Here is a 22,628-nt window from a genome sequence, read left to right as displayed (position 1 = left end):
CTTTTAGCATACAGCAATGGGGAGTGCATAAAAGGCCAACAACATAAGTGGAGTTTATAAAATGCCGATGCAATGGTCCGTATGAAGTTCAAGTCCCGCAAATAACTGTAAGCGACATTCTTCAGCTGCAGTCATGCTTATCTCACTTGTGACCTATGGGGCTTTTTTGTCTTGCAAGAGAGACTTTAATTCATCGCATGCCATTTGTGCAAGAATCCCAGCACACTAGCGGAAGCATAACTAGAGAAAGCGAATCAAGCACAGTCCATCTCGTAATATCGTGTGTGAAAAGTGCATCAGAAATCCGAATCAATTGATGAAAGACTAATACCAAAACTCTCGTATCACTATGAAGGGATTAAACCTACTCGCACAGTAGTAGATTAATGTTCAATGATACACAAGCGCCATGACGTTTTATGTTACGTATATATGGTAGGCGCATAGGAAAGAAGCCGGAACTTCTGCAGAAGTAATGGCCCATGTTGCTCGAAATAGAATGATCATTGATATGGGCCAGCAAAGAGAGTACAATACAAATGGTCAGGGATCAATTCTCCCAGTCGCCCAAACCCAAACTCCGATGCCAGATGGAAGTTCAACATCATCAGCACAATAGCAAAAGTCCATAGTCCCTGGAATACCGGATGCAGAATCATAACCTCTTCTGAAGCACAAGCTAATATGGCTTTCTTCTCGGAGTTATCTTAAACCCTACGTAAGCAATGCGAAATTCTATGTAATCCCTAAACAATGCGTAATATAAATGCAAATGCTCACACCTCATGCACTTTGCTCCGAGTCTCAAGAGCACCCTTAATAGCATTATACGAGTCCTTTGTATCACTAAATAACATCTTCGTGCTAGGCATAAAGAAATCCGGATTTACTGCATCGGCTAATACTAATTAGCGGAGTATTTAAAAGGATATATAGAGAGAATTATTATATAACTACTCGACATTTCTCTCTTTTATTACAATTACCTATTTACTTTTTTAAGTATATGAATAGCACACTCGCGACACTATATTATTTATACTGAATAATTATAATATTAGTTTTATTAAAATTATTGTTAGTCTCGTCTATTTATAACGACCTACCGTCACATGCTTATATGGCAAAGAGGCTTGAGGCACGTTGTGTTTTATACTAGACGAGATATTTTTGCAGGAGCAGTGTCTACCGATTAGGCCGGATATGGCTGCAATGACATGAATTAAGAGGTGTTTTCTGAACATGACGGATTTGCAGAAAGTATCGTCCGTCAGTCTTGGAAGATGCTAGTGACGTGAGAAAAGGAAGATGTGATGAACGGATCGTAGATTGAAAATGAGGATTCGAGATGAGAACTTCGAATTACAACTACACAACCAGATTCAAAAAGTTGTTTTAGCACACAAGCAGAGTTACATGCGGCAGATGTGATAGTCAGATGGTTGATCTAAAACGACGAATGCAAGAGGGAGTTCAAGATGAAATTTCCAATTCTGAAGTAAAACTATATAACCGTACTCCAAATGTTGATTCTGAATCTGGCCAAGTTTCGAGCTGAATAACGCTTTGTATTCTAGGAGAGACCATCAGATGCTGGCGGACCCTTATATACTATACACCAAGTCAGCATTATCCAAAACACAATAGTAGAGAATACAACAAACCTTTCCTAGCATATATCCCATACCAAGCCCCCGCAAGAACCCCAAACCCAACTAATACCACACTAGCATAATCTATCCCCCAATCAGATTTCCACTTGCTATGATTGTTGGGGGTGAGGAAGCACTTACTCATGGAAATACTAGTAACCGGCAATACAGTCGGCATACTAAACAACACCACCTCGAATGTAATCCAGCACAACGCAACCACATTCGCAATCGTGCCGACCAGGTTACCTACATTCCATTTCGCGCTATTGACAGCGACTCTGCGATCCCACAATAGAGAGATCGCGATGGGGATCGCGTAGCTGACTGCGAGACCAATGACGCCTACGCTGACGAATGCAGTGAACGCGGATGTGGAACCGAGGTTGATGAGACCTAGGAGCATTTGTACGATTGTGACGAGGCCGAGGGCATTCACAGGGACGCCGAGAGAGTGGTTGACAGTGCCGAAGAGTTTCGAACCGGGGATTGCTTGGTCACGCGCAAATGCCCATGTACATCTTGATGCTGCGACGGTGATGCTGATGGAGCAGAAAGCCGTGACGCCTAGGACAAGGAACGTGAGACCGAGGCCGCCGCCGGGGGTGCCCATGACCATGTGGAAAATGTAGGGGAGAGCTTGGCCGGAGGGTGCGAGGATGATTTCTTCTAATGGGGGCATGGTAGCGCAGATCGGGATGATAAAGAAGAGTCCTGCGATACCGCCTACGGGGACGCAGAGGGCGAGGGCTTTAGGGACGACGGTTGCGGGCGAGGAGACTTCTTCGGCCATGCTGGCGATCATGCCGATGGCGCTGAAGGTGTAAGCGGCGGGGAGGAGACCGATGAAAAATGTGAAGCCACCCCAGCCGGAGAGGGAGGTATCATAGTGGCCCAGAGTGTAGGATGCGCTGTGGCGGCCGACATCTGCTTTGGCGGAGAGGGCGACGAGGATGATGAAGATGGAGACGGCGGTCCAGGCTGCGCAGATGGTATCAACCATTGGGAGGAACTTGTTGCAAAATGCACATATGAGGAATGCGCAGATGCATATTAAGTAGAAGATGAGCAGTGATTGCCATGCCGTTGGTGCAAAGTCTGGATGATAGATTGCTACCGTTGCCGTGAGAAGTGCTGCGAAGCCGAAATTGACCGAGAGTGTGATAGTCCAGTTGCCAATAAGCCAGATCCATCCTGTGATGAAAGATAAAACCGTCTTGTGGTTTTTGGCGATTTGGAAAGACCAGTAGTATGGACCTGCTGAGGTTGGATAACGTGACGCGAGCTCAGCGAGAGAAAGAGCAACACATTCGTCGAGGATCAAGACAACAATCCAACCGAGAAAGATTGATAATTGGCCACCTCCGTAAATAGCGCTGATAAGAGGACCACCTTCTCCGTAAGGAATCGCGGCGATAGCAAGAGTCTGGAAGAGTAGTGTATATAAAGATCGATTTCGCTTCAACTCAGGAGTATAACCAAGTGTCGTGAGAGCCGTTAGATCTGTGACAGTACCGACTGTGTTTCCATTGTCGCTGACTCCGTTTCCATTCATTTCTGCAGATGAAGGGCCCATAGCCTTTTCATCCGCTTCGAGACCCATCTTGAATAAAGGTGAGGGAAGGGAGTTGAGATGTCGATGACCTTGGTAGTGAGGACTGAAGCCCACCGACGCGACCACTTCTCAATCACGATGCTTCTTGTCACGACTTCGTTACCAGGGCAGAGAAATGTAAAAATAGATACGTCGAAGCTGAATCCTGGGGTAACTGAAGTAACTCCACGTGATGTCCAAATGGGATTTTGCAATCTTTCAGCCGGCTTCTGGTGAACGTCGTGCAACTCGTCGTCGCAACCAGCTTGAAACAACAGACAGTAACAATGGTAACAGCAAATCTAGGAGGAAAACCACACTTAAAGAAGACAAAAGCGCAACGCAGCAAGAAGTATAAATGGGATGAAGTCCACCAACAAGATAATATGCAAGCATTAGTTGTATCTATCCAACACAATGGCACACACACACACACACATCCTTATCAGCACGTACATATCGAGTACTTTTGTCAACTCGACAGGCCCTATCTCGTTATCGCGACCCAGCCCATATGAAGGTTCTGACGAGTGAGAAGCTTCGGGTTGTTAGGGGGCACAGGAGGGGTAAGTTCCACGGATTCGGTCATGCCATACCGTGCTGGAGTCGACAACCGCATTGTTCCTCCCACATAATCAGAAGCTTGCTTGCATTGAGCAACGCAGGTACAATGTACTGATGATGCTTTACCATCTTCCTTTTCCACATGTCTGACTTGGTATCCAAGACAACATTAGAGTGAAAGTCGAGTGATTTGGGCGGTCGACTGGTGTTCAGGTTGACCCCAGATCCGCCTTTGACTCGCAGGATATCAATACTCGATTGAAATTGGGGTAATCAGCGCGAGCCAGTCAGGAAATGTTTACTCGACATGTATTGGCTCCCGGTGCTCTAAAAGGGTGAAGCTTGTTGGTGGCGTCTGTGCGTGCTTTGCGGGCGGGAGTGTCCAGTCCCAGTGTCCCGTGGAGCTGCTGGTTAGGGCTTAGCGTGCATCAATCACGTGAAAATACTACCTCAAACCATTTACCCCCACGGCAATTCCAACATAAATCCAACAATGGCTTAATTTTTGGAATCGAAAAGGGGGAAATGGCATGCTGCTGAAGAAATTGGAGTACGGGCTGCTGAAGAGCCAAGATGTTTGAAGGCAAATGGTCAATCTGGGAGAGCGCCAGTCGAAGAAGCCGGTTCCTTCGACGAGCTACTCGTAAGGGAAAGACTGCTGGAAAGAATTGAGAGTGTAGATATGATTATATATATTATGATTAGATCGATATACTGTGCCATTAAAGCTTTTGGGGGTTATGTGATAGCATCAAGATCTACTCCAGCGAGATATCTCCGTTCTTAAAAGGGTGGTAGTCGTCTTCTGGTAAAGCATCGAATGACTCTTCCATCTCTGCTACATCCATCCCAGAAACAATATCACTGTATACGTGTCAGCGAATATATCATAAATGGAACGACGGGGAATACATACTCGTCCGTAGCCAAGACCTCAAACCCAGGAACGCAGTCGATCAGCGCAATTATCACAAAGCTGCCCACAAAAGACCAAGTAAACCCGATGAACGCCTCCAACAGCTGTATTCCAAGTTGTCGAACATTACCATCAAAGAATACTCCGCCATCGATAAAGGTGGCCCCATCATACGCAGCGACTTCTTTCCGCGCAAATAGACCAGTTGCTACTGTACCGACAATTCCACCAACACAGTGTGTCGCAAAAGTGTCTCCATTGTCAACCCAGCGGAGTCGAGCTGCAAATTTTGTAGATTTGATCCGAAGAGCTTGGCGACATATAATGGCACCCGCAACACCAAAGCAGAAAGATGTGGGCATGTCAATGAAACCTGCCGCTGGGGTGATCATGACAAGTCCAGCAATTGCGCCCATAAAAGTCGAGTCGAGTGACCATTTACCAGTCTCTAAATAAGTCATCAGCGCCCACGTCATGGCACCGCCAGATGCACAAAGATTGGTAACACATAGAGCCATGATTGACTTAAAGTTCAGACTGAGTGTCGTTCCAGCATCAAAGGCCAACCATGAGTTCCAAATAATAACCAAAGCAATCAACTGGGATAACGAGTTGCCGGGTCGGTGAAGCTTCAAATGAGCTGGATGGCGAACAGAAGACTTTCGAGAGCGGAAGATAGGATACGAGAGATATATGGAAATTGCCGAAGCTGTAGCTCCACTGCATATATGCACAGGAGTTCCTCCAGCAAAGTCAAGTACACCTATCTTCCCCAGATATCCATTTTCTGACCAAACCATATGAGCGAGAGGACAGTAAATAAACGTGGCCCAAAGCTTAAAGGCCGTTAGTCATGTGCTCGTAGGTGAAATAAGCGGACTCACAAATATAAAAGGTATCAAGGAAACCACGCGTCCTCGCTCACAGGCTCCTCCAACACTAATTGCGCAAACGGTTGCGCAAAAGATGAGTTGAAATTCACTGAACAGGATTGCTGGAATCGTTCCAACCGGCTCAGCTAGAACACCTTTGTGCATGAAATGCTTGAGATCTCCAATCACAGCTGATCCGTCGCCATAAGCAAGCGAGTAGCCAACGAAGAACCATTGAATGGTACAGCAACCAATGACCAAAAGCGACGGTATAAACGCAGACATTCCATTTCGGCGATGAGAATAGCCACTGTAAGCAAGACCGACCGCTGGTATAATTGGCCAACAAAACACTGTACAAACCAACACGAAAGCTGTATCAGTCAAGTCACATGCCTCCCAAGCCTTGAGAACAGCTGAGGAGGACATCGCTGCTCACGTGATTGTTTGAATAGAGGTGAGGTTGGAAACAAGTGCCAGATATATCGAGAGGTAGGGGAGTATGCAGAGGAAAAGACCGTCGCGTTTACATACGAGCGTCTCTTATCTGGCGAAGAAGTCGTTTTGTATGAAACCTGTACGACGAGGTTGTCTTATCGCAAATTGGCTTAGCGAGCAATCACTGGATGAATGGTGGAGCGCCCCCGCTTTCCCAAAAGGGGGAACGATAAGGCCAAAATCGGCATTTAGCAAACATGGCAAACATCGGCGGCTGAGCGACCTGCGAAACACTTTGGAACAAAACAACAGGAGCTTTGAATGCCGTTTTGCGGGGTAGAAGAGCTCCGGATTCGTAGATGTGCTGTGCCAGATATGCCGTAATTTGTAAGAGGCTCAGCGTTGGCGTCATATAATCGCCCCCTCACGGAATGTTGATGGTCCTCCGGACTGCTCAATCGAGACTCGTAGCAACGTCTTTGCCGGATTTCGGGTTTTGTATGGATTCATCATAAGCCATGGATATAACCACGTGTGATCCCATTTGAATATGTAGGAAAACATCGTATGCATCCGTTGCGCACACCGTGATTTTTGAAACTCCATTCTTCGGAGTCTTGCGGGCTATGGTCGTCAATCTTGGCCATTTTCTTGACTCGGACAATCCACTGTTGCTTGGTTTCAAGCTATAACACACAGACTCCAGTACCTGGAGCTTCTTGTAAGGTCATAGCCATAGTACTCGTCGCGAAGGAGGTCTTCATCTTCCACTTCCCCAGCCGCTCAGGAGTTTAGAACAGACAGGACACATTCGCAATTTCTTCGAAATATTCCCACCAGGTCAACTGCACAGTTACTGGGGAGTTGTCTAACAGTGACCACCGACGCTCCAAGAATCCTTCGAGCGACCTTAGACTCTCGAAAGAAAGATAGACTGACGATGTCTCAAGGCTTTTGCGTATCACCTTTCGTTGCTCTGGAACAATACAATGCGAAGCCACGACGAGAAGAGGGAAGAGGATGCAGTGTTGAAGCGTATCAGGGAGCTCCCTGCCAGCAATGATATCGATACAACCCGACACAGCCAACTGCACGAGATCGTGATCAACATCAAGGCTGCTCAAAGCACGGTAGAGGTATACAAAAGCAGCATATCGGTATACAGCGCAGAATGCAGCCCATGCAGCATGACCAGTGTGTTTTTCGACATCTTTTTGACGAGTCGCCTGCTGTTCCAAGGCACCTTGGATCGAAAACAACGTCCCGATTTCAACTGTCCGTGTCTTCATTCGAGTCGCGGCGCCGTGATCAGCTAGCTGTGCAAGAATAGACATCGTCTCCAGAAAGTCATCGTCAGACTTGACGGATCCCCACCAAGATTGGGTTTCCCCAAATTCAGGCCAACTCGAGCTTTGGAAGTATGGCGCATCCCCGATCAGCAAAGAATGCGTAAGATCCATGGTAGCAAAAATTGACAACATCAACACAGGGAGCTCATGTTTTAATTGAATCACACTCTTAGCGCCCGCCCACTGCTTCAATATCGCCTTGCCTCCAACTAGATGATGATGAGTAGCAGAACTATCGCACACAGGCTCGATTATGCCATCCAGGATGCAAAGCAGAACGTTTGCGATGAACAAACTGCCGGTGGTCTCGTCCGATGGCGAAATCAACTGCTCGCGAAACGCCTTTAACGCCCGATTTCGACTGTGTATCCTCTGCAGGCTCGAGCCGTTTCCATCACCACCCCGATAAGCCGCATGAGCATGCGCGACGGCGATGACACTTTGGAGCAATACCGGATCCTTCTCTAGTGACTTCAAATCGATGACCGGGACCGTGTTCGTCAGGTTGAATCGCGGGAGGAGTTCGTTCTCGAAATACATGAGATGGTGGTCGCTGTTCTTGCGGACCATAGGCGGTTGATATAACGGTATCTTCTTCCCAGCAAATCGTCCTCGAGAAGCTACACAGTCGGTCCATTTAAGGCGTACAGTGCCATAGGAGCAGTCCCTTCCAGTCTTTGTACATTTCGTGCAAGCCGGTGTTGTGAGATCGCATATAACCCTTCGCTCCTTGCACGACCAGCAAGAACCCTCAACTGTTCGAATTCGGGGAGGCATCTCGTTCCCCTACGAGACGTGAAGACATGGGCGTCGGAGGGACGTAGTAGATTTCGACAAGAGGTATCGCGGAGGACGAGGAGATTATACTCCTAGCTTTCGAATCGTATATACCGTTATTGAAATCGATTACGAGGTGAAGAAGATCTTCGCACACCCTCTCTCAGCCTTATCGTGTGGGTTTCGGGGTGTCCGCCCGCGAAGTTGGTGGAGCCCTTGCGGAGTGATTCAGCTTCTGCACTGCTGATAAATGGACCCCCACGTCCAAGGGCACGTGATGTTGGGGGTGCGGGGCAGACCTAGAACGCGACCTTATTTTCCCACTCACATTTAATTGTCGATGCTTTGCCGTTTATTGAGACATTACTTCAAGTTATTTGAGGCATTAATGCCGTCTAATGAGAGAGTTTTATGCACAATTCAGGGGCAAATCATCATATGAACTCGTACTGCATGCTCGAGTCGCAAAGTACAACGTTGCAACTTGCAACTTGCAACCAACAACTGCAAATCCACCACAAAACTATACTGATGAGCGGCATACGACAATGTTTTGCGAACAAGTAATTAAACAACAATCGCAACACAGTGCTAAATATCTCTTTTATACTGCTAAGAGTTTTTAAGCCTTTTCAACCCCTATTCCAGAAATCTAGCAAGATTCCTCGATCCACTACAGTTCCACCAATAACCACCAAAAGCATCAACCAGACTTTCCATCCCTTCCTCTCCTAATTCAATCCATCAAACCCAACAAATCAATCGCCTTCCCCATCCATCCTCCACAATCTCAGCACTTACCTCCCTTCACCTCATCACCCCCTATACAAACCCCCGTGTGGAAGGTGCAAAAAAAATGCACTTTCAACTTTACCGACACACGTTGTTGTAGTTACACAGCATAATCGCTCCTTTTCCTGTTGTTTCATCTGCAGTCATTGCTATTTCCATCCGCGCTTCCAGATCATGTCAGACTTCAGCCTGTATGTCGAGTCTCGGAGCTGTGACCAGTGAGTCGGTTGGTTCTATTCTGAGAGTTGTGAGGTAGAGAGTGAATGTTTGTGAGTTTTGTGTTGTGCAGGAGGTAGGTTATTGTTATTGGATGTCAGGTTTCGTTACAGGGTTTCGATGAAGTTCTAACTACCTCCCGTTGGGCTACTGCTAGGATTGCATGACCGACATCTCGCTGAGTGTAGTAGATTTAAGAGTTTCCAATCAGCCTTAACTGTTCATCTTCAACTCTTGATTCAACGCAAGCTAAGCTTGTAAGTGTTTATCGTATCTAGCACCTCTCCATTGCCTTATTTCCTCTGCCCTTTCGTTTATATCTCAAGTTTTATTTCCAAGATACCTCTTATGTCTACTCTTGGCAGCAAAGTTTTACTTAGTTTGAGAATATATCTCATATCGCGTTGCGACTAGCGCAGTGTCAACTAGTCTCCTTAGCTCAATTTAGGTTTTCTGATCCTGTGTCCAGCCTGTAAAACTGTCGGATTACTAGTTCTAATCACTTGCACGGTATGGTATATAACTCATAATATGCGGTGTGATTCTTGAATAGTATATGGACGATTATTAGCTATAGAGAGAGTTGAGGCTCAAGTAGGCGGCAGAAGCCGCCGAGCCTCAACACGTGACTAGCTAAACCTAATTGGGCCATGTGGGGACAGATCCATCCAATTAGGTGAATGGATTCCCGACAAAAACACATGAACTACGACCATCCATTTACTCCAGTGTGCACATTCTTCAGTGCCTCAATAGAAATTGGAGGAGTCACAACTCACCTCAAATCTAGCCCCTCAGGAACCATTTATTTGTCGACATTTTCGGATTTCATGGTGCACACAAACAATTTCACTTGGAATATTTGAGGCTTTGTTTGCTGAGAATCAGGTCTTTAGTTGACCAGTGTTCTAATAATTGCTGGGCGCAATTATACTATGTGAGGATTTAGATCTTCCCATATTCTGTTCTACAAATCTCCGCCTGTAACAACTTTTAACAATTCCAGGTCAAGGGGGTGGTTTGTTGTTTGGTCGACTAACAAGCACAACTTCCCTTGCATGACACCACGGTTTAGTCACACAAAGAATCTAGTAGGGAGATAGTAATAAGTCTACTAATAATGTTATATATATCAAACTAATTCTAGGTATCTTTGCCTGTATTTTGGAGTTAATTGAAGTATTGAATTATCTTAGATACTGGTTGAAAATATATTGTGCTTAAATAACCAAACAATGAATTCCTAATTCCTGCAGTTAATAACACTAATAACAATGTAGTCAGCCTTACATTATCATCTCATCATATCTATTGATATCTCTAGGTCCTCCTCCTCATGAAACAAAGCTTTCCAAAATCTGTTAAACATTCATACCTAAATCTTATTCAATGGGTACATCGACTTTCGACTTTGTGGTTCTTACATTATGGTTCTTACACTTTGTTTACTTAATAATGTTTAATCAGATAGTTCCAACATGTGGTCACTTGGTAAATTCAGTTCACCAACGATTACATTGAGCTACATAAAAAGAATATTCACGTAGATTAGTTCAACTAGCCAATCACTTACTAAGCAGCGTTCGCCTGAAATAATATAGCTGCCTGGTAAACAAAGTTGATCTGAAATTTAACATCTGTTATCTTTCCCACATGTCCTTGCCATTTGTTCACCGGCCCTCCCTAACATCATTCCCATATTTTGTCTGCCACTCCCAACTCGTCAACAAATGCTCCACCTTCTCCAACTTTTCGAGAAACATGAATGAACAACAACCATCTGAATTGAAGCGCAAGCGCTCTGGATTCCAAATCGATGGACAGGATTTCGACACAGTGGATGACGTTATTCATGCCTTGAGCTCTCATCGACATTCTCAGAGGATTGAAGATATCTCAAGATTCTGAGAGAATGTGAGGATACAGATACAACTGAGACGATAACAACGCTCGTTATCCACGCTTGCTTAGAGCTCAAAGAAAGGTTGTCAGTCGTCTTCAAGAATTTTGAACGCCTTCACGAGGAACGCAATTTATTGAAAGGAAGGAAGCTTTGGCAAATGTTTCCAGGATTCCTTCTCGGCTATATGGTAAACACAGATTGGAAAAATGATAAATCGGTCGAAATATCGATAAGCGCCATCAAGAGCAGATGGAAAACTTCAAGAGGAATTGCATTTTCGGACGAGTATATTAGTCCAACACGTGGAAGTGTTCTGATAAGCGTCAACAGCGCCCGCTTTATGTTGGCACTTTCGAAATGGCACTGCGTTGTCCACTGCATTCGGTTGATAAACTCCGCTATCTTCCACAGAATCAAAAACCCATCAAGCAACCAGATGAGTAAAAAAATTGTCCCCGCCAGTAGTGATTGGCGTATCATCGATCAAGAACGCAAATCTTTCCCCATTGGAACAGCACCTGAGCCACCAAGACTTACTTATGCTGAAATGGATTTCATCAACGCAAAACCCGGTCCGTACGGTGTCATCGTTAGCAAGGGAGCTCCTGATGAGGAGCTTATCCATTATTCGGACGAGGGTGTCCCTCCATTGGATTTGTTCTTTGAACCCAAGCATGGATCCATAGTTGAAGGAGAGATCCAAGCCTCGTATACGGAGCGAATCAAGAAGTCTGCGCCTGTACGAACACATACAACTTCTTCCAAAAAGAGGAAGACACCTCCGAGTTCCGAGCCAGCTCAGAGCAAGAGGAGTAAAACTGTGAGAAGCGTTATAGAAAGAGAGATGGAGCCAAACGCTGTGGAAAATGCGGCACAAGAGGTGGACTGGGAGGATGAGCAGAAAGCTAGCAGAAGGGCGGAAGAAGAGATTAAGAAAAAGGTAGAAGAAGAGGTTAAGAAGAGAGTAGAAGAGGAGCTTAAGAAAAGGGCAGAGGAAGAGGCGAAGCAAAGGGCAGCCGAGAAGGCGAGGGAAAAGGCCGAAGCAGAAATTAAGAAGAGGGTAGAAGAAGAGGTCAAGAAGAGGATAAAAGAAGAGGTCAAGAAGAGGGTAGAAGCAGAGGTTAAAAAGAAGGCAGAGGGAAAGACAATGCAAGAGATTGAGGGAATGTCAGAAGATCAGGCTAAAGAGAAAATTGCCTGGAGGAAAAGCAAATAATCACCGACGACTCTGATGAAGACGATGTGATATTCGTCAAGGAAGAGGAAGTGGAAGACATCAAATCGACCAAGATGGTATTGAGGAAGACACCGAGAAAGAGATCGTGATCGGAGTAAGGAAGAAAAATAGTTAAGCTACGCTTGCTGGATGTTGTGGGGATAAAGAGGCAATGAGGCATCGATTTAGTGTTGATCTTGGGGAAACATCATAAGAGTTTATGGCTGTATGGTTGATAAGCAGAGTGAAGTATTTGAGCAAGAGATTGTGTAGTGGTATTCCAATGGATAACTTGGCAAATCTGATTGTACTGACTTTTGTGATGAAATGTTTATGAGTGGGTGGGAAAGACATTCAAATCGTCATATCACGCCGTAGTTGCCAAGACAGAGCTTTTCTCTACTTCCAACTTACCGACTATACAATTAATTCTGGAGAAAATTGTGATAAGTCTATGTATATGAATAGTTCAATCATAACTCAGCAATTTACCATCCCCAGAGGTTCACGCTTCGCAGACTGTAAGCTGTCTCTTGTATGAATGAAGGCAATGCTAGTTGTAATGTCTATGAATACATTGAGAATACAGCATTCAAGATTTCACGAATGATTGTCAGTGTGTTGCAGTTCTGCCCAAACGCGGGGACAACGATCTGTCAAGTAGCTATTTTTATCACTCGAGCAAATACACTAGACGGCCCTTAAGACTACACTGAAATTATCTATTAATGAAAGAGCACTGGAGACTCGTTTTACTAGCATAATTGCACATAGAAGGCGGTGTCACGTTGATCGTACAAGGCAATGAGAGCAGTGACTATGAAACATCCGGCAAGACGAAAAAGGATCATAAGTTATCTATATATATGGAATAACACCAAAAGAACGCTTGTAGTAATCTACATCATCTTCAAAAAGCGCGAAATTAGGGTTTACGTTGATGTAACTATATTTAACCTCTATCGCAACTAAAACACCAAAACATCCCACTCATTTAAACAACTTAAACCCACCCGGAACACCAGTTTGAAACAATCCTTGTGGATCATACTTCTTACTCGCTTTCTGTAATTTCGCCTTATTCGTAGCTCCGTACGAGGAAATAACATCATCGCTCTTCGTCGCGTAGTTCATGAATTTGAAGGGCACAAGTGTCTTCCGTGCCGTGGCGTCGGCATTGATTTTGTCGAGTACGCTCTTCATTGTTGTGTAGACGAGGGCGTCGTCGGCTGGGTTGGACCAGTACGTTAAGAGGAGGATGGAGACGAGAGGACCGGAGGATGGATCGAGGCCGAGAACGTTGCCGCCGTTGGGAGCTTGTTGGTTTAGGAGAGATAGAGGGTATGGTTGGAGAGTTAGGGAGCCGAGAAGGTCAGTAACGGAGGTTATGGTTGAGATTGCGGTTGTGTAGTAGGTTGAGGCTGCTTTGAGGGTTGCGGCGTCTGCTTTGATCATGGTATTCATGTACAGTGTACTTGCAAATGTTAGCTTTTGACCTAGTAATTTAAGAACAATTTGGATTACCGAAGTTGGTTGCGTGCGTCGGCCGCTTGTTCTGAAGCCGCACTCTTGAGCGTGAGAGGTCTCATAGAGTTCAAGGAGTCGATTTGAGGTGAAATATCCGTAAATGGCTTCAAGACTGGTGGGTTTGAAGTTACATTTTGGGTGTAGTAAAGTTGGTTTTGACATAAAATACCGCCCAATTGAGAAGAGTAACCAATACTGATCATGAGTTGAGTTTCTGGGCTTGGATTTGGTTTCTTGATCTCTCCCACCAAAGCATCGATTTGACCAGGGAAGCTGTCCGAGAAGTAATAAATACTTCCTCCCCAAAAGGGACTCTGCTTGAAAGTTCTCAGGGTGAATGAGGTGATTACTCCGAAATTGTTGTTTCCACCTTTTAAGGAAACCCAGAGATCTGAGTTCTGCTTTGCATTGGCGTTTACGATTTCCCCGGACGCAAGAACAATTTCATAGTTGAGAACATTGTCGGCAATGAGACCTTCACGAGAAGAGAAGAATGAAAGGCCGCCTAGACACGTAATCAGAAACGTACATCAACTTTGAAAATCATAAATTCAAGCTCACCTTGTGTCGCAAGACCTCCAATTCCACCCAATCCAGATCGACTTCCTCCAACACCATATCCCGTACCCTCCAACTTCGAATAAACATTCCCCCAGATCTCTCCAGCAGCCACTGTAACCGAACAAGTATCCAGCGAAATCCCCTTCAAATTAACCAAATCGAGCGTAATTCCATCTTGAATATTCGCAGCAGTGGGCAATGGCATCTGACCAGCGCCACGAATAGCAAAGCGCACAATCCCCACGACTGCAAATGGCTTGATGATTTTGATGAATAACGCAACTTGCTCTTTGGATGTTGGCAGGAAAATGAGGACCGGTTTGACCTCACTTACTTGAGCCGCGAGGTATGAGTCGTTTCGTTCATCGTAGAGAGCTGTACCCCGAACGGCGAGGATCCTAGTTGGAATGACCGCTCTGAGAGATGCGATTGCGGCATCAACTGCTTGACCTTGCCTGATTGATAGAGGCGCAAATGCGAATGAAGGGTCAGAAGGTACTGCATGACAGCTTGAAGCGAACGCAAGCACCGCGACGCAACATCTCGCGATCAGAGACAGTGAGAACATGATGACAACGATTGTTGGAAGGAGTTGCCAAATGTTGATCAGAGGTTTGTTGAGTTTAAGGAAAAAAGTTACCCGCACGTGGCAAACAGGGAGGAGGGAGGTTGTGTATTGGCCATGGGCTGGATTGAGGGAAGCTCCGACACGTGGAATACATGGGCAGAGTTACATCCTCACATGCTTACTTACGTATTGTCTCTGAGAGTTTTACTATACATTACTAGCAAATAGTTGTGTATCTTTATTGCCAATTGAAATTGTATTAATAGCTTGGGTGCACGTGAAATGGACTCCAAGTATTGGTATATCTTTTCGACTTGTTGTGATGGCTCTCACATTTGCTCAAACCTTGTACTTCCAGGCCGAACTAAGCCACCCGCCGGCCGTCAGACTAATTGAAGGTTGCACGGTACTTTCCCCGGAGCGTCAGACATGAGCGGCACAGAATTGACGGCTTCTCGGAAAGATGGTTGTTCTTAGCTCTTGCCTCTTGTGGTTATCAGACGAACTTTCTCGCCGACCACAAATATATGCCTACGAATCTGCAACAAACCAACCATTTCTAAACCATCTCACATGAATCCCATTTTTGATATCGATAGCGAGTACGCCGAGGTACATGAAGGATGTATACTTGCTTTCTGACGGCTATGTATCACAAAACAAGTGCCCAGTAAGATTCCTGTAACACATTGTGGCACACAATCTTCAGCAGTGAGTAGTGAGGTTTACCACTTATTATTTTATCACCCGAAAAATGACATTGTACCACCTCGAACCTGATCCATCTGGTATTTACTAAATCTGGTATGGTATAACATGTCCAAAATCAGCTAATTGAAGCTGACAAACGTGAGGATAATACATAAAACAAAAAGTCCGCAGCGGAGAACCCATACTTCCCGTTTCCCCTTCCCTGCATCTGGTCCGCACTGAGCAGCAAGCAATCCTAGAGAAAACATACCCCAATCCGAATTCAACTGCTCAAGCTCTTCAACCCCACTCCTAAAGTCTAGAAACCGTCTTCGCCACCAATATTCCGAAGTTCCAAACCTATCAAAAGGTCATCCTATCAAAAATCAAGAGCAGAATAATATTCCAACGCACCGATTCAATCCTCCATCCCCAAAACGCCAGAAACGACACAGAACCCGCCGCCATGTCACCGAGAAAGTCACTGCACCATGGCCAGGTCAAGGGAACTGCTTTGCCGTCAGCCTACATACTCGCTGCGAACACCAATTCAGCTCAGCAGCGTTACACGGTTCCAAATTCAACATCCATAGTAACCGAACTGGCCGCGAATAGTTACACAACACCAACAAAACCCCATTATCCGATCAATATTACAACTCCTAACGGGTCACCCTCCCTTTCGAGTCCGGTACGGAGCTACCTTATCTCCCACCACTTTCAACGCTCGAGCTTCGAACCAGGATATTGACACCCACAGTGGATCCCCGTCCCATGTTGCGAAAATACCCCTCATGGACCAGGACAGGCACAGAGTGGGGGTGGGGAAGACCACGAGCACGAGCACGAGCTCACCAATCGGTCACCAAAAGGCGTTGCATTTATGCTAAACCCGTTTCGACTCGGAAGTTTCCCGAAAGATGTACGTAGTAGTAGTGGTACTTTGTGTGGAATTGGAATCTATCTATGTGATGTGAGGTCTACTTGGAATATGCTGGAACGCGAATAGGGATATCGGAAAAATCAATGAAGTGGATGAGATGGAAATCAGGAACGGTGACAAGACAAAGGTAAGGTAGAAGCATGCGCGATTGCAGCTTTCAAACGCGAGGAGTAAACACCATCTTCGTCTTCGGTCGAGGTAACATGCTTGATCTCCACGTGAACATGCGAGGAGCTTCGGGGTTGATGAGTTTCATATCGTAGTTCATGATGATTTGACCCATCAGAACTTTCATGCACGCAGCGGCGTAGAATCTGCCTGGGCTGTCCAATTTCATCAGTCTTACACCATCTCATCGATTCGGTTGAACTTACCAGGCCATTCTTCCCGTACCCCAGACATGAAAGGTACTTCCTACATCAGTGAGCTTCGATGGCTTCTCTTGTGGTGTCTTGAAGCCTCCGACAACTTCTTCTACGATACTTGGATCGGCAAATCTGAAGCCGTTGAAGTCGTTGGGTGATGGGTAGGTCTCCGGGTCTGTCATGATTGCACGAACGGGTGTGCATGCCCAGTCGCCGACGTTGACCTTTGTGCCGTCAGAGAGCTCGAATGGTTGGAGTGCATGTCTTCGTGTGCTCACTGTCTAGGTCAGTATGAAAATGGCGAAGTATCAGAGACTTTTCTTACTTGACTCGACCGGAGTGAGACGAGCAGATTCCTTGATGAAACTGTCTACCAGAGGAAGACCTAGACCAGTTTTCTCAAAATCCGCATATCCCTCTTCCATCTCTTGTCGTAATGGAGCAACATATTCTGGATGTATGCAGAGATCGTGAATAGCAAATGTGATGGTCTAAATTCAACTCATCAGCACAAATTCGGTAGTTGACTCTCCTGAATACTTACTGTAGAAAGCGCATGTACAGAACCAAACCAAATCGCCATCAACTCATGAACAATCCGCTTCGCATTCCACGGATTAGCTCTCGGAGACGTCTCCATAATCCATTGAATACAATCCGCCTATTCCACCAATTAGTAACACATTTAGTGTGGGTTACAGAAGGGCACATGCATGTTTTGGCACTTGTTGACCCAAGTCTGCAAGTGCTTTCTCATCGATCCGCTGCTGTGCGACAGGAAGTAGCGTGTTGAAGATAATCTCGTGTGCGTGAAGTCTCTTGGCAATAATACCACCAATAATGCTAGCGAGCTATTGTTAGTTGGGAATTCCGTGTGTAGCGGTGTGTGCTGGTGTGCTTACGGTGCTAGCCATTTTGGAACCAAGCGTACGACCTCGGCGCATATCAGAGTGTGTTCGATGTACGCGAGTGCTGAGACCATGAATTGCTCGTTTTTGGCTGGCAGATTGTCAGGAAACGTTGCAAACGTGGAGAGTTCAGATGAAATCTTACCGAGATCTTTTCCGAAAAATGACACGGCGTTGGACAAGACTACCAGCTGTACAATCATGTGATACACCTCCGACTGCTTCTCACCTAAAATAATTCGTCAGCCAAAAACTCATACTTCTGGAAGCCATCTCGTACCATCTACCGTAGGATGCGTTTCATGAATCTCCTCAAATCTAGTTCTGATAATCGTGCTGAGATCCGGGAGGATCTGCGGAAGATTCGCCGTAAGCATGGTACGAAGAGCTCGTACAAATCCAACTCCCTCTGTACCACGTCTGTCGAACCAGTTGAAACCCGTCATGGTGTACACTGGCTGTAACATTTGTTTTGATGCTGCTTGGAGAGAGAGAACGGTATCCGGAGCGCTGTCAAGCTCCTTGATATGTTTCAACGAGGAAACAAAGACATAGCGGTTGTCGGGAGCGAGAACCTCGAACGGTTTTCCACCAGCCTGAGATGATGTTAGAAGGTTGCTTTGATTGATAGATTTTGTATATCAGGTGATGAAATTACCTTGTTGAATGCATCTTGGATGATCTGAGGACCACTGAACAGGTACCTCCATGCGTGATATCTTCTAACAAGAAAGTTGGATTGCTTTGTTAAATTAGCTAATTTTCAATTCCATAAATCGATATGATTTGTATCAACTTACCAGCTTGCGGTCAATCAACAACCTGTATATCAAAAGCACCAACGGAATAGCAGCAGCAATCCAAGTAACGGTCCTAACTTTCATAAAATTCGCAACCGGAGCAAGCAGATCGCCATCTTTGATAGCAATAACAGTAGCCTGATGCCCGAGTTCCTGCACCGATGTCTGATTAAGATATTCCATGGCGACGGTAATGATCAACAATTAACCAGCGTGTCCCGTGCGTCGCAGAAGTAAAAAAGTCACTGTGGGTAATGCAGCTTATATTGCCGGGCGAAGAAATCCAGAAAAGCTTCGGTTCAGATTCCATCAGTCATCAAGGTTCCCCGATCGTGGACCTGGCCTCGGCAAGTTCCATCGAATGGTCTAAAGGCCTAGTAAAGACGTTTCGTGCTAGTCATTACATAGTGTTTACCATAAAAATTTCTGAGCAGTGTTATCTCGCAAGTTCCACGTTTTTGAACCACGTAGCTGGTTTGTGATGGACTGTTCAACGGCGCATTTGTGAGCCAAGTACCGGCGAATGCGATTTCCATCATCCCACTTCATGACAGGTGAGGCCGGCCGAGGCGCTCTTCTGGAAGGGAAACTCTACGGGAGGAGGGTTGACGTGCATGCTGAATTGTTGTCTTGCAGGCGCGAGAGCCGGTCTCGTTCTTGTTTCTCGCTTCGTTCTGACAGTTCTAGGATCACCGAAACCAAGAAAGGCTTCCTTGTACAACCCATGCAACCTGCAGGGAGGGGAAGGGACCCCATGTCGTATTCTGTGATAACCTTTTCTTCGATGCGATCCCTGTTGCAGAACGTTGTGCGACCGGGGGTGGCGCTGGCTCGGAGCTACATCTGCTTTGAATACTTGGAACTGCAAAGGCCTCGCTTAGAAACGAAGGACTGTCTATCACTTATTCCTGTCGTTGCAGGAACCTACAGGTGGTAGACACCAGTAACTTTGTACATGTGTACAATGTACAATAGTGGGGAGCTGCTAAGGAAAGGTAACACCCTCAAGGCTCAGCCATAATTGACAAGTCTAAAATAAGTTCAGCGTACAAGCACCAAAGGAAGTCCGTCACACCAGCGAGCATTGCTTGATTCGGTAACTTACGATTTTTAGATTCTCCCAGCACATGCAAACACAACTGGGAGTCTTGGGTAACGTTCATTCGCACCGCCTCGATCCATCGCTTGCACCTGAGGGACAAGATTGTCCTGCATATATGCGACGTATTATTGACATGTCGCTTCTATCGGTACTGAGTAATCTTATCTGATTCTAAGGACCTTTCAGTAACTGGGAAATAGATGAAGGAAGGTCGCACTTCCTTGTGATCTTCATGCAAGATTAGGTGTGGGTGGATTTCCAGTACACCTTGGGTAGTACACACACGTTCTTGGGATTCCCTATTCTCTAACACACTGGGCTGAAGGATTCGTGGCCTTGCACCTCCTTACTAAGCGTAGAGGCACAGGAAACTTTGTTATTGATGTTTATCAGTTGAGTTGAAACCTCATTTTATTTCGGCGTGGAGCATGATTCTTGATCATTTTCTTATCAAGCTGATCTCTCCGCCATTCTATTTTCTTCGCCAGAAGATTGAGGCTTTGGAAGCGTATCGCTTCGTTTTTGCAGGTGTCCTCTTTCAATCATGGCTTCTCCAGCTGGTGGCGCCCCAGCGGGGATGTCTGTGGATGCTTTCTTGGGTGTGGGAACCGCTTTGGTGGTTGTCACCGCGGTATTCGTGGCCATGCGTTTGATCGCGAATATTCAAACTAAGAGACTGCTTATCGACGATGGTACGTTCTCAATTTCCAGTCTGTGGTAGTAATATTGACAATGTGTGATAGCCGTTCCAGTGGTCGCAACGTTGTTGTTGGCTGGTACTTATGCGCTCGCATATATATCGATGAAAGCACTATTTGATCCAACATCTAGTCTGAAATATATGGCAGAGGTGAGTGCTTACCACAATTTGAAGATTCCCAGCTCATCAAGCTAATCTGTATTATAGTTAGCAACTGCGATTGACTTCATTTCTGGCTTCGCAATCTGGTCATCCAAAGCCCCAATTCTTCTTCTCTACATCCGACTTTTCGGTGTCAAAAATTGGCTCAAAGTATCCTCGTACATTACCTTGGCTGTAACATTCATCATTTTCTTCGTTGGAATGGTGTACACAGGCGTAGCTTGCAGTCCAGGAAACAAAGTGCTTGATATTCCCTTCATCCTAAACTGCACGACTACAAGCACCAAGATCGGAGTCACTCTAGGGACGACTTCTGTGGTCGCAGATTTGATCATCTTGGTGCTACCGATCCCGGTCATTTTGAAGCTCCAGATGGCGGGGCCGAAGAAGATTGGTCTTTTCATAGTCTTCCTGACTGGTGTCTTCGCGATTGTAGCTAGTGCTGTGTCGCTTTACTACAAATGGGGTTCATTCAAAGGAACTTCCAATGATCTTACTTCCGCAATGGTTTGCACGTAAGTAAATGCGCGAGAAGCAAAACACGAGTGGAAGCTAACGATCACTACAGTGTTATCGAAGCAAGCATTGCAATCATCGTCGGATGTATTCCAAGTACCTATTCATTCTGGTCTCAATCGATCGTCAAGCTCACAATCTACTCGCGCATCAAGACAGCATTCTCTTCCATGTCGGGCAGCAGAAGCAGAACAACCAAATCAACGAAACGATCCACATTTGCCTCAAACCCAGCGGGCGGAAGTGGTGATCACATCAACGACTCCTCTTCTTCGCAGTACGTCGTGCTTGGAGATGCGAACTCAATGAAATCTGGAATGAAATCTGCATCAACTGAAGTTCCACTTGAAGAAATAAAAAGTTACCGTAATTAAAGAATAGAAACATGGCATGGCTGGCATCTGGAATTGGAACTGGGGTTTGGGAATGCATTGTAAGGGAATATTTTTAGATATTCCCTAAGGAAACGGGTCTCCCTTGGCGGGATTGACACTTGTACTATGCGATACCAATTTTTTAGGAGTTTTGTCCCTCGGTGGACACGGTATATCTCCTTAGACCTGTATGTAACGTAGCTTTATCAAAATAGCATGATCTTTGACACAAGTGCGACATTGTTCATCGTTGATCTCAAATTGTGACACTTGCAAAACTGTGAACATGGAACTACCATCAGACGTTCTCACATACTCGAGAGCGCCCTCATTTGAGCCTCCAATACCACCAAGTGCGACATAGCTCATCCTGGCATTCTTCGGTTTTTCCAGAGCGAAAACCTCTTGGAGTCTGAATGGCATACTCTATGGAGTGGAATCATAGGGCTTTCGTCGTGTATTCATACTGTACATACCTCAAGACGCACGGAGCTGGTCCACATCACTTTGACATAGCGAGACTCGACTATCAAGATCAGATGAGATGCGGGTACGAGCTGGCCAAAATCCTGGGATTTCGCTTCTCGCAAACGCAGGTGGCAAAGCACGGCTGCTGGTGTGATGTTGGCAAATGTTCGCAAGTACCTCTTTGTGCCCAGAACGCTGAAGGAATCGACAACAGCTGCGACCAGGGCCGTATTCTTCCTTGAAAGCGCAGCGTTGAAGTGGGAAAACAAGGGTGGTACATCGAGGTACTTGCGCACGTTTGGGGGCGTGTTAGTCTTTAGCGCCGGGACGCCCCGTCGTGTTGGTGCGTGTTCGGAGGTACTCCCCCTTTTGTGCCTCGCTTAAAGGGTCCCTGTAACGGTTTTACGGGACGAGGGGGCCTGTCATTTGAGACCATGGGGTTGGACAACAGGAAGGTACCAAGATCAAGGCCCGCTCTAATATATCCAGACCCCAATCACCCGTTTGCCTGATGATCGCAACGACAACATCCAATCATTTCACGTTTCCCACGAGCGTGCAGATGTAGTTTGGAAGGAGGTGTTTCCACGGCCATGGCTGCGTATCGCTCGTTCCAGAGAACGCTTGCAGACATGCTTGAGAAGTACATCCGCAT

General features: G+C 45.9%; 8 protein-coding genes across 8 annotated transcripts; 3 read left to right on the top strand and 5 right to left on the bottom strand.

The window, feature by feature from the left end:
* Positions 1 to 1,573: 1,573 nt before the first annotated feature.
* On the bottom strand, positions 1,574 to 3,255 carry GLAREA_06808 (uncharacterized protein; the record flags this gene model as incomplete). The annotated part of the gene is made up of 3 exons (XM_008080756.1): positions 1,574 to 1,611; positions 1,665 to 1,736; positions 1,794 to 3,255. 3 exons carry the CDS (start codon positions 3,253 to 3,255, stop codon positions 1,574 to 1,576), a joined length of 1,572 nt encoding a protein of 523 aa, XP_008078947.1.
* Positions 3,256 to 4,568: 1,313 nt separating this feature from the next.
* GLAREA_06807 (Ammonium transporter) lies at positions 4,569 to 6,027 on the bottom strand (the record flags this gene model as incomplete). Its single annotated transcript, XM_008080755.1, has 3 exons — positions 4,569 to 4,674; positions 4,727 to 5,562; positions 5,611 to 6,027. The coding sequence occupies 3 exons, from the start codon at positions 6,025 to 6,027 to the stop codon at positions 4,569 to 4,571; spliced, it is 1,359 nt and encodes a 452-aa protein (XP_008078946.1).
* An 800-nt stretch (positions 6,028 to 6,827) lies between these two features.
* Positions 6,828 to 8,162, bottom strand: GLAREA_06806 (Zn2/Cys6 DNA-binding protein; the record flags this gene model as incomplete). Its single annotated transcript, XM_008080754.1, has 1 exon — positions 6,828 to 8,162. One exon carries the CDS (start codon positions 8,160 to 8,162, stop codon positions 6,828 to 6,830), a length of 1,335 nt encoding a protein of 444 aa, XP_008078945.1.
* A 3,068-nt stretch (positions 8,163 to 11,230) lies between these two features.
* On the top strand, positions 11,231 to 12,289 carry GLAREA_06805 (uncharacterized protein; the record flags this gene model as incomplete). Its single annotated transcript, XM_008080753.1, has 1 exon — positions 11,231 to 12,289. The coding sequence occupies one exon, from the start codon at positions 11,231 to 11,233 to the stop codon at positions 12,287 to 12,289; it is 1,059 nt and encodes a 352-aa protein (XP_008078944.1).
* A 990-nt stretch (positions 12,290 to 13,279) lies between these two features.
* Positions 13,280 to 14,945, bottom strand: GLAREA_06804 (FAD-binding protein; the record flags this gene model as incomplete). Its single annotated transcript, XM_008080752.1, has 3 exons — positions 13,280 to 13,763; positions 13,814 to 14,321; positions 14,378 to 14,945. The coding sequence occupies 3 exons, from the start codon at positions 14,943 to 14,945 to the stop codon at positions 13,280 to 13,282; spliced, it is 1,560 nt and encodes a 519-aa protein (XP_008078943.1).
* A 1,156-nt stretch (positions 14,946 to 16,101) lies between these two features.
* Positions 16,102 to 16,644, top strand: GLAREA_06803 (uncharacterized protein; the record flags this gene model as incomplete). Its single annotated transcript, XM_008080751.1, has 2 exons — positions 16,102 to 16,326; positions 16,396 to 16,644. 2 exons carry the CDS (start codon positions 16,102 to 16,104, stop codon positions 16,642 to 16,644), a joined length of 474 nt encoding a protein of 157 aa, XP_008078942.1.
* A 91-nt stretch (positions 16,645 to 16,735) lies between these two features.
* On the bottom strand, positions 16,736 to 18,834 carry GLAREA_06802 (Cytochrome P450; the record flags this gene model as incomplete). Its single annotated transcript, XM_008080750.1, has 10 exons — positions 16,736 to 16,901; positions 16,953 to 17,220; positions 17,269 to 17,434; positions 17,488 to 17,604; positions 17,669 to 17,786; positions 17,846 to 17,942; positions 17,997 to 18,080; positions 18,132 to 18,447; positions 18,510 to 18,593; positions 18,652 to 18,834. 10 exons carry the CDS (start codon positions 18,832 to 18,834, stop codon positions 16,736 to 16,738), a joined length of 1,599 nt encoding a protein of 532 aa, XP_008078941.1.
* Positions 18,835 to 20,297: 1,463 nt separating this feature from the next.
* On the top strand, positions 20,298 to 21,505 carry GLAREA_06801 (uncharacterized protein; the record flags this gene model as incomplete). Its single annotated transcript, XM_008080749.1, has 4 exons — positions 20,298 to 20,445; positions 20,497 to 20,603; positions 20,661 to 21,130; positions 21,184 to 21,505. 4 exons carry the CDS (start codon positions 20,298 to 20,300, stop codon positions 21,503 to 21,505), a joined length of 1,047 nt encoding a protein of 348 aa, XP_008078940.1.
* Positions 21,506 to 22,628: the final 1,123 nt, after the last annotated feature.

This window comes from Glarea lozoyensis (assembly GCF_000409485.1).
Source record: "Glarea lozoyensis ATCC 20868 chromosome Unknown GLAREA14, whole genome shotgun sequence".
NCBI lineage: Eukaryota > Fungi > Ascomycota > Leotiomycetes > Helotiales > Helotiaceae > Glarea > Glarea lozoyensis.
Note: the sequence above shows the minus strand (reverse complement) of the source record. Positions and strands in the feature narration are given on the sequence as shown.